The 12,000-nt window shown below is 32.8% G+C and overlaps 1 protein-coding gene across 1 annotated transcript in view; it reads left to right on the top strand.

Moving 5' to 3' along the window:
• The first annotated feature begins 1,443 nt into the window (after positions 1–1,443).
• Elk (Eag-like K[+] channel) overlaps positions 1,444–12,000 on the top strand; it is an 88,622-nt gene continuing 78,065 nt past the window's right edge. The window contains exon 1 of the mRNA XM_077434958.1: positions 1,444–1,519. Within this exon, the coding sequence (XP_077291084.1) occupies positions 1,444–1,519 (76 nt within the window). The remainder of the gene's footprint in view (positions 1,520–12,000) is intronic.

The following is a 12,000-nucleotide window of genomic DNA, read 5'->3' as shown; positions in this document are numbered from 1 at the left end:
AATGTTAACTAAAGACTCTCCAAAGGACTAAACTAAACAAAATCTAAATTAGATTGTGTTTAGGTAATCTGTGTTTATACCTGAAAGGTATAAACACAGATTATTATTATTTATATTGTTGAAATCACTGAGATTCGTCATAGAATCTACTGGTTGGGTTGTTAATAATGTCTGTGACTAACGGAATATTATTTATAGCAGTTTTTGAAAGTTTGTGAGTATACATACATACATACATGGGTGTGTTATAAATTATTTTTAGGGAATTATTTAGTATTATTTGGAGCCTGGAAATGTTAGTACTGGAGGCGTTATTTTATACAGATGCAGCATAGGTTAATATTGGTAATAGGAGCGCGCAATATAATTTTTTTATTTTATTTTTAGTTGAAAGAGAAGTATGGCGATTAAATATTGGGTATATTTAGGATATACAACGTATCGCCTTGCATTTCTCTGCCTCAATGTGAGGGGCCCATCTCATTATTTTATCGAATGTTAATTCTTAATTTTTTTATTACTGTTTGCCATTAGACTTTCTCCATAGGGGATTTTCAGATCTGTACTTGGCTTATGCTTTCTAACAATAAAGAATGATGTACATTAAAACAGGTCATTTTGGCCTCCTTACATTTCGTAATATTCGTATATTTTTTCGGCATTTTTTGTATTCAGATTAAAGGTATATACCCCAGGAAGCTCTCAATGACTTTTATTTTCCAAATAATGGCAGGAACATGAAAAAATATGGTTTTCTGAAAAAAAATAACGCTTCCTCCATACAAACACCAATTGTGAGGTCGGTGTACTTTTTATGGGGACTTTCGGGCGAAACGGCGATTTTGAATTTTCGTTAATCAGCCAAAACTTTTCATAAGCGACATGTTTAAACTGAAATTCAATTTTATTTATTACTATTTTTTTTAATTCTTTAATCGATTGATCGGAGGCACATGACATTATTTAAAATCGAAGAATTTTTTTAATTAATGTTCTCTTTATACGACCATGATTTTCCACTAGGTCTATCGATGAAAATTAAAAATTCGCATTTTTCGCTCCAGCATAATGTACATACATACATATTATATATTTGAAGTGCATATGTACATATGCTGTGTTTGATGGCATGTAAGCGTTTATTATTATATACAGTTAAATTGATTCTTCTATATATGTATGTATATTTATAGATATAATCTTCCAAAATGTTCGAGAAAATAAATTTAGGCCCAAATTTAAAAATAAAACAGACAATCCTTATAATACGCAAGGTAAAATTATGTGGTATATAAACAAAATTTTAATTTAGGAAATTTAATCTGAACCTTTTGTTATTTTGATATTTGAGGGTGTAGGCGAAAAATATAATATTATATCTTAGAAATATGAAGGTAGTAATGCCAATTCTGAAAATATATTAATTTCAGGTGCTGAAGCGGTATGCCTGCCCGCAGGGGGCTTTTGGCTCCGCAAAACACGTTCCTGGACACCATAGCCACCAGGTTCGATGGAACACGTAAGTACCATTATACCTACAGGTTATTTAATTATTAATTCGAAATGGAGCAAAAAGTTGGAACGCTTTTGATGGGAGGTAATTTTAATAAGGTCGGAAACTCCGGTTAATTAAAAATCAGGCGCAGGTCTTCATGTCTCGTCAGACCCTCGTTATCCTATGATACTTATGGAGTTGAATAAACTTTCGTATCATGTGCTTGTATGGATGTACTCATCGATCACTCTCGCAGTTTCTTTCTCGCTCGATTGAATTTTTTTCTATTTCGGGACTTTTAAACGGGTGTTTGAACTTTATCGTCGACCTTTTTGTCGTGAGTGTTTTTATTTGCAATATTTCACGAGTAGGTACGTACAAACATATATACATACATATGTATGCACGTATATTCAAAGCGAAAACTCACTCGAGCGAACGGATCAAATATTCAAACCCAGATTAGGGTATTAAAAAAAAATATTTATATAAAACATTCGAAATGAATATTAAATTCAGCTAAAATGGGCCCTGTCAATTTTTAAGAAGGTCTCTGATTGATGGATCTTTATTGTTTTTTTATTCGACAAAATGCTAAAGCAACATTTTGATTAAGAGTCGTCACCAGAATAAGTAATCAATGAATATGAAATGATTCTCATCAATGCTTTTAAATATTTTTATGATATATTCAGATATACATATAAAGTAAGAGTAGTATATATATATATATATATATATATATATATATATATATATATATATATATATATATATATATATATATATATATATATAATAATAATAAGTATAATAGAAGATAGTATTGAAAAGTTAAATATTGATGAAACGTTAGTAGGTTAAAAGTTTTGATACTTTCAAAAGGTTTCGTCTTACTATGTATGTATATATGTATGTACATACGTACATTTAAAGTTAAAAAAGTGTTCCAAACAGACAGGTGTGTTTTAACTGTTGAAAGATTCAATCTGTACATTTATAAACAAATTTCCTAGACGGTTATATTTGTAAACAAATTTACGCAATGATGAAAAAAAGTTGATTTCAACCATTATACAATCGATCATCAATGTGAAATATTGTTTCTATATCAAACGATTCGATTCGATACGTTTACAAGATGTCGAAGTTTATGTAACTTTTCCTGAAATAAATTACGGCAATCAAATGTAACGCCCGCGCAATATTACAATCTCATTACAAGAATAGCCTTAGTAGGTCTAATTTGGTTTATGGCTAAATTTATTTTCCACCGTCTATGAATAGATTGACCGTCATCTCTCTAGCTCCCCATTTCGCGTCGGGTCGTTACGCAAAGTCGGAAAATTTAAAATCGCAATTATTTAACTCGTCGCTGCGTGATGGAAAAGCGAATGAATTTTCCGCGATAATTTTCCGCCGGTAAGGTTTATTTCCCACGAGGTGGTAGCCTCGTCGATTATTTCTGGTAAAAACGCTCGAGTTTAGGGAGGGTAGCACGGTGACCAAATGGGTTTTCATTAATATATTTCGTTCTTATTAATAAATATGATATGAAATTATTCATCGTAACTTTTATGATTGAATTTATATTCGGATTTTTTAAATTTATGAGCGAGTTTCATATTAGTGGAAGGAGTCTGCAGATTTTTTTAAAAGGATAACATACGCCATGTATGTATGTATGAACATATGTATACTTCAATAAAGACGACAAGAAGAAAAATGAATAGATATTTTATAAATTAAAAAATATAAACGAAAAAAATGATCCCTAAGATTTTCATATAGCTATATATAATATAAAATTTGAGATGGGAAAAGAAATTGTATAGAAAGATTTAAAATCTGCTTTGTTATTACAACAGTAAGGTTCTCTTGGAATACATCCTACACATTTCAAACTGAAGTGTCGAGACCTCGAGTTAAGTAGGTTAAAAGGTGAGGGGAGTTAAATTTGCAGAATTTATATTAAGTCTGTATGAATATACATACATATGTACATATAATATAAAGAAAAATACAATTATAAAGTATGAATATCTACATTTTATACATATAAAGCAGAAACATTTTTTCAAAACGTTAACACCAAAAAAGTTTCTATATATTTATTTCTTTGTCCATTATATATTAACCCCAACCATAGATGCCACTTCAGGTTGCACAAAGGCGGCACTCATTTTGAATTTTTTTTACATTAGTACCAAATACCATAATTATACATAATGATTATACAGAAAACATGAGTTGAAAACAGTGTGCGACAATCCCTGCCACTCAACTCTTCCACTGTGGAAGCCTTTATATCAGCTCCATCATATGTATATGTTCCTCTTCCCAAATCATGGAGCAAAACTAAAGAGTTGATTGCAGTGCGCTTCCATATTGATGCTGCTTCACTCAATTCAACCATAAAGGTTGACTTTTCCGACATTATATAGTCTTGCAAATATTCCATCGATGACAGCCAAACTGCACTCTGCAGCCCTTCTTGCAAATATGTTGAGATTATTGATGTGAATTAAATATGGCGAAATATGTACTTAATTTTATTCAATCTTTTGAATAAACCTTTGTTATTTATTTTTAATTATTAAAAATTAAAACCTTTCAGCTATTGTATTATGTTCCAACGGAACAAGTATTTGAAATATGTATGCTTGGACAGAGGCTTGGAGCAGACCTTTTTTTTTAATTGCTTTGTTCCAGCTCCACTTCGGTAACGAGGTCCTAGCTCCGGAAAAAATATTATAATAAGAATTACATATAGTACACATATATACAAACGTTAACTTTTCTTTAAAAAATAGAAATAAATTCATCTGAAAAAGCTTTATTGAATTGCAGTAAATCGTCATCGTTTTTTACATTGTAATATAAAATGGCCGAGAGCAAATCATCTGTCATCACTTGTCTTCTCTCACTTAAAATTAACTTTAGCGCCGTCGCTCCACATGCGTTTGATCATACTTAGTGCAATATAACATGCTGTTTGAATCCTTTCTGGATAAAAAATAAAAGCTTCAAACACAGATTTTACTTTTATATAGTAATTGAAGAACAATATTTATTGTTGATCTTGGGGTTGCATTTCAGAGTGACCTAAAGTTCTATGATCATATTGACTCTGTGTGTTGCTCTGCCTCAAGAATGCTTGGGTTTGTTTTTCGTAATTCTCGATACTTCCATAGTCCCACTGTTCTGAGGCTGCTGTACATACAACGCTCTAGTTAGGAGTATCTTGGAATACGCCTCTATGATCTGGAGTCCTTCAACCAAATCTCTATCTTCAAACTCGAACTTATCCAAAGACGCTCTCTTCGGCTGCTTTATAAGGAGCAATATGGGATTTACCCTTATTTATTTCCTTCACAATTCGTCATGGGTATGGTTGGCTACACTTCTCTTGAACACAGGAGGAGTGTTGCCTTCATCAAGTTCTTGTTTTCCATATTTAGAGGTTTTATCTCCTGTCCGTCTATCTTGGCTGAGTTAGGCCTTCATGCTCCGGAGAGTTTGATATGGACCCGCCATCGACTCCTTTTTCACACTCTAGAACTGTGGCTTATAGCAATTCTCCCATTCCTCGTGGCCTACGTTTCTTAAATTCACTGGATGGTGCCATTGACATTTGTCACATCTCTCGTCATTTTCTGCACCACTTCCTAGGTTATGAAGGTCGCGGCCAATTAGAACTGTTGAGTTAGTTTGATCAGTTAAGAGTTTTTAAGAATTTTTATGTCATGTTTATTTATTTTTCTTTTCTTGTATTTATGTATTTTTACTTGTATTTCATGTACTTTTTTCCTTTCTTAATCTTTTTAGCACACTCGTCGCTTTGGAGCAATCTGTTAGACGAGTGTGCTTGATTAATTGATGTATAATAAAATAAAAAATAAAAATATATATTTGGAGCAGGGAGTCCTACAAATTTTTCGTGCTCCGTTTCGCTCCTGCTCCGGGCAAAATTTCGTGCTCCAGCTCCGAGCTCCGCTCCAAGCCACTTCTCCTGGAAATTCACAGAGAAATTGGTCATGGAAGGTGTGGCCAAATGAAAAAGGAAATATAAAAGTATAACTTACCTAAAGATTTATGCGAGTCTTGTCTAAAAAATGAAACAGCGAATAAAGGGTTTGGTCGTTAAATCGATTTTTTAACTCATTTTAATGTGAATTGCCTTCATTTGAAATGTCTGTAACATATGTACATATGTGTGCACTTAACGTACATAAATATGTAAAAAGCTTAATTTTATTTTAAACATGCATACACGAGGCAATTTTTTTATACCGCGAAAAATATATAGTAGAAATCCTCTTAACGTCGTGAAACAGAATTCACTTTGAAAAATTAACGACCGAGATGAATTTGCCAAAACTTTTCGCGCACCCGTATTTAAGCCGCGATAGAATATTAATGTCGTTTTTACCGTCTGCGACTTCTCGTTTAGTATGCGCGGCCGTTTGTTTTTCAAAGAGCGATGTGAAAATTTGAACCATAATATTTATTTCCATTTCCAGAAAAAAATCTTTTATACTGTATGTACCGAGAACGTTGACCGTCGGCGGTCGGTTATTTTACGTTATAACGAGAAAATTACGACGTAATAACGCAATTCCGCGCCGACACGTTCTAGCTCGTACACCATTGGAGAGGCGCTGGTTTTATTGGGTCATTTGTCATTGGATAAACTGTAAAAAAAATGCTACTACGGTACGAGAGAGCTTTCGTTCAACCGTGTGGTAGGTACGCCTCGCCGAATTCGACCGTGTGTGTATTTGAAATTTTTACGATCGAATTTAACCGTACCCGAGAGAATTATCTGAACGGGAATGAAATTAATTCAATGTGAAATTTTAAATCAAGGCCCATTTCTATTGCAATTATACATATATGTACGTCAAGTTTAATTGAACGTTTCGTTTGTAGAGGTGATCAATTGATCTCGACGTGTGATGGGAATTCGGTGTTGAAAACGTGGGACTGTTTTTCGTGTTACTACATGTGTATGCTGGTTTTGTATTTAGTCTTCTTTTTGCGTTTAGTGGCTCGTTTCTCTTTTTTGCTTTATCTTTTTTTTGCCTTTTCGGCTCTGGGGAGTGTTTCTGTTGCGAAAAGTTGTAAAAAAAAAAGAAACAACCCCGGCGATTAATCGCGTCTCGCTGTGAAAACCGGCTGTTCCGCTACCAGTAAAACCGCCTCGAGACGAAAGAACGGTCTTTTGTTTTCAGTTTTTGTTTGCACGCTTAAAAAACGTGGTTAATACTTGAATTTTCAATTTTGGAGACATTATATTATATTATATTTATTTTTAATGCTCGTATTCTGTACGGATTTCATAATTTCATGATTGATTTTAGTTCCCTCTACAAGTATTTGAATGTATGTAGATATTTTAAAAACAAGTTACTTTATATGAATTCGTTTGATCATAAATTTGTACTTTTACGTACCTATATACAAATATATGTATAAAACATAGGATAAACATAAACATAAACATAAAAAAATAATTTTGAAAGGGTATGGGGGTTTAAATTCTCGCCAAAATCAACGAAATAAACTCAATGTTCTCGGCCAACTTCTACTACATACATATGTATGTACAAACATATAGGTACATACATACCAACAGCATAGACTAGTGGTTAGCATATAATGATTTCAAACAAAATGATTACGGGAAACATGACTCCAGATCGATTGTTTCCTATAAGATTTTGCCTGATTGTCTAGTTTATCTGAATTTCATAGAAACGGTTCCCACAATTTGGCAATCTTCACCCATGTCATAAAAATTCGAGTTTTTCAGCATCTCCAATTTCGCTGATTTGTATAAATGCTGCAAGTTTGTCCGTAGATGTCTCTGTGGATGTTGATTGATATGTGTGTTTGCCTTGTATAATACTCACATACAATACTTCTAAACAATGTTTGACCATAGATGCCGTGTTTTTATGTTAATACATATTATACATATATCCGTGTATTCATACCTGTATATATAATTAATAATTCTTAATCTGTTATACCTTAAAACTTATCGAATTGGAGCAAGCTGATAAGACTGATTGAATAAAAATAAAAATAAAATATACATCATCATCATTAACAGCCATTCACCATCCACTGCTGGATGAAGACCTCTCCAACATGTTTCCACTCATCTCTTTTTTGCGCAGCTCTGTTAACTGTATCCTCTGTAATCCATCTCACCCCATACATTTTCATATTTTCGTCTACCTATCCTACTTGCCTACCTTCCACTCTTTTACATAATCTTGGATACCATTCTAACGCTTCTTTTGTCCACACTTCGTTCATTCTTCTAGCTACGTGATTTCTATTTCAATCTCTTCACTATATATATCCACTACATTTGTCATAACTACGTACCTAAATAAAGATGAACATTTCCTTGGTCGTTTCCTATGTAAATCTACAGTTTCCAATTTCGAATCGGAAAATTTAGTTTAATATTTTAATTTTAATTTTTCTTTTTTATAAATTTCATTCGTTAGTGACTTTTTTTCTGTTGACATTATTAGTCTCTAATATTATTTTGTAGACTTATACTCTTTTATAATTGTGTTCTGTTCTGAAATCGCCAGATAAGAATACTTTCCTTAGATAATTCATTATGTGGAAAATTTTACATATAATATGATATATGTAAGTGTACTGCGAATTTGGAAAACTATTTGCGTATAAGAAAACTATATGTTTATGTTGGTATATAAAGAGGAAAGTTTGATGTTTAAGCTATTTAAATGTTTTAAATAGACGGAAAGTTTGTTCAATGAACTGCCGCTAATTTTTTTACCATTAAAATTCCAATACGTTCCAAAATAAATTCATTATACTTGAATCAGTATATGAATCTAAAGTGGGGTTTTTCTAACTTATTCATTTTATTTTTATTTGTATTCAATCAATCATGCACACTCGTCGTAGCAATAGATTGCTCAAACGCAATGAGTGTGCTATACAGATAAAGAATTATTAATTATATTAACAGGTAGACACCCATTTATTTACATCAGACACAAAATCCATAGTCATACATTGTACATAAGAATTGTAAGTATTATATAAGGCAAATACAAACATCGATTAGCATCCACAGAGACATCTATGGACAAATTTACAGCAGAAATCAGATAAGCTGACAAACTTTGATAAGAAACGATCGTCACATATTTAAGATCTGGCTGGCAGCACACACCAGAAATCCGTAACCATACAATTGAAAACATTACATGCTAACCATTGATGTACACATGTTGCTGTTTTATTTATATCACAAATAATGTTTTGATTATTTTCAAAAATATTAAATCGTGTCGTTTGATTATTGAAGGGTTGAAATACTGACTGAAAGACCGATCGACGATTCGCAATCGTAAAAGCCAAACTTTTATGAGCAATATGGTATAGTGCGATCTGGCTCGTATTATCGCCTCCAACGATGCCTCACGTTGTTTCAGTCTGTATCGTATAAATTTTAGCGGTATACCCATAGCAAAATGATATCGATATGTATGTATGTATATTGAGAATATTGATATATTTCTCGATAAAGTTGAGATGTTTAGTTTCGCTCGCACGCTATATAATTAATTTGTGTAAAATAGTAGGTTACGTGATACATGTACGTTTCGATTTTATCTCTCGACCAATTAGGAACATCATCGTTAATAGGTAATATGTATGTACACAAATTTGTTTATATGACGATGTTAGTATTGATTACTATTATCATATTTGACATTTTCATAACAACGGTTGTATTCGATGGTGTTGATTGTTTTTGGGGAAAAATTCACACATATTAAATAGAATTTTCATTAAGGGTGTTTCTATTGTTGGGCGAGAACACTAGCGTTCGCTGAATTTAGGTCGAATTCGAAACGAAAATAATCATAGACCCCGTGTGAAAATTGAACGAGGGAAATCGTACCATCTGTGTCTGTCAATTGTGTCCGAAACGAAGTCAATCCGAAACGTTATTTTCCCGTCGCCAGAAAAGAGTTTTTCCGCCGGAAAAAATGCGTGATTGGCCAATTGTGCGATCTCGTATCGGAAGTGACGCCTTTGAAACGTCAGGAAATTAATCTTGCTTTGGCAGTCTTTCTACAGATTTTCCCTTTCGCCCACCAGCGACTCGAAAACTATATATGTATAATAAATGTTGTTAAATACCAAAGCTCAACATATGGCCCACTCGACTAGAAAACTTTCCACACCGTGATTACCAACTGATAATATGTTAAAATAACACACGCTCGTGATTACAGGTTGATAATAAAACGTGAAAATGTGATAGAAAAAGCAGTGATTGAATTTATCATAGGAAATATCAGTAATATTGTAAAGTTATCGATACCGTATCAATTCTCAAAACATATAGTCATAGTATAATGTTATTTCGCCGTTCAATAATATGTTATTTGCTCGATGTCTTGATGTCTTTTTTATGTGACAATAATCGATACATCCTCCTTGACATGGGGTGGGGGAGAAGTCTGCTTACATTACAGGATCCGTCATGTCGTCGGAAAATGGTTTTTTTTCGGCGATCATTCGAAAAGCGTTTCGTAATGTGTTTTTTCTGCTCGTGTTTTCCACCTAGTCCTACCGGACTACCGAAAAAAGCGATATTATATTCTCCTTGTGAGTCACGAAAGAAGACGGAAACACCCAGAATCCGAAAGTGGATGATTTCACAGGCGGAAAGGCTTTTGAGGAATCGACGTATTTTGTAAAGTTCATTCTCGTACAAATAAAAAAAGAAAGAACTGCCTCTGGCCAAACTTTCTTCAGCTGCAAGTTTTCCATCGTTTTCTTCGTATAAATTATCAAATCGATAGACTCAGCGCTGATTTGAATTATATGAATAATTCAAATACATACAAATACAAGTGTTTTCTCTCATAGAAGAACAAATAAATTGAAATACAACGATCTGTAAAACTGGTGCAAAATTTAATACAATTCAAAGTATAAGGAAACAATATATTCATACATACAGTACTATATATAAATTAAATATACCTAATTCTTATTATATTATAATTTTTTGAAAAGAAGAATTAAGCTTAAAACCGTTTTAGAATCAGATCAAGCGTACTATTCGATAAAACGACGTTTCGCATGGAACAGTTAAATTTAGTTCAAGTAAACACACCGGCATCATAATCATTTTTTTATTCGATAATTTCAAAGCGCCAATTTTGTTCGTGTAATCACTTCATACACGATTTGCATACGAAACTTTATACACAAACTTTGTAGCCGAGATATTTGGATGTTGATACAAGGTTTTAGCCACTTTGTTACAACTGAAAACCGTCGGTTTTGCACGTCAAAACTTGGCAAATGACTCTACACAACTTTCCATACAGCTATAAAACTTATACGCGTCCATCATATATAAATGCGTACGTGATTTGAGCAATAGTGAAACAATTCATCGCACACTCGCACGTTCTTGGGATTTTGTGAGAGGGTCCAGAGAGGAGAGGTTAGGGTACTGTATGGTTAACCCTTTTACGTATACATATAAGCCGTTTCAGGGTTGAGGTCCTCTAATCGCAGTAGTTGCGGTTATAGATAGGTACGAAAGAGCCTTAACATAATTAAAATCTACAGTTTCACGTACATACATATGTATATACATACATGATTCATGTATGTGCCCGTACAACGCCCTTTACTATTTACCAATTGCTTTGTGTATTCCTCCAAAAATGAACCAAATCTTTTTTATTTTACTAATGCTTCACCCGTTCAACAAGAGTTTTTTACTTTATCTATGTATGTATGTATGTATGTACGTAGTAACAGTAGATGAAGTTTTGTGATCGTGCGAAAATTCGAAATGGAGATTTTGACTGATTCGAACTCAGAATCAAACACTGATCAAATTGTGTGTGTTTTTTGTTAATACATATGTGTTAATACATATGTGTATGTATGGCTTTGTATTTTGGAGATTATTTAGCACCGTTAGAACTGTTTTTCAAATTTTTAAATTGACAGGAATGGTACCTCCCCTTATACATACATACATAGATGTCCTCTTTATTTTATGTTTTTGATTCGATTATTTATTTATTTATTTATTTAACATATTAGCCAAAGTGACATTACAGAGATCTCCAACGCGTCACTGTGGCCGGTCATTCAGTAATAATAACATCATATAATAGAAATGATAAATTTTATACTGTAATATTTTAAATATATTTTTGCCTCAACCGGAAGTAGTAGTTTTACTGTAGAGAATCGAATTATTTTATTTTTTCTTAGAAACCTTTAGCTACATACCAAGTAATACATAAAATTTAGTGAAGATCTGTCAACCGTGTCAGTTTTTTTTTGTTACATTTTTTTTCCACTTTAAATATGTGTGCTCTTTCAAGAAAATTCAAGTATAATTCTCGCATCAATGTGATGATGCCGCAATGGTCCAAACATATTAAGTCAATATTGTATGTATG

The sequence above is a fragment of the Arctopsyche grandis genome, chromosome 7 (genome assembly GCF_051622035.1).
Source record: "Arctopsyche grandis isolate Sample6627 chromosome 7, ASM5162203v2, whole genome shotgun sequence".
Taxonomy (NCBI): Eukaryota; Metazoa; Arthropoda; class Insecta; order Trichoptera; family Hydropsychidae; genus Arctopsyche; species Arctopsyche grandis.
This window is presented reverse-complemented; position numbering and strand designations above follow the sequence as displayed.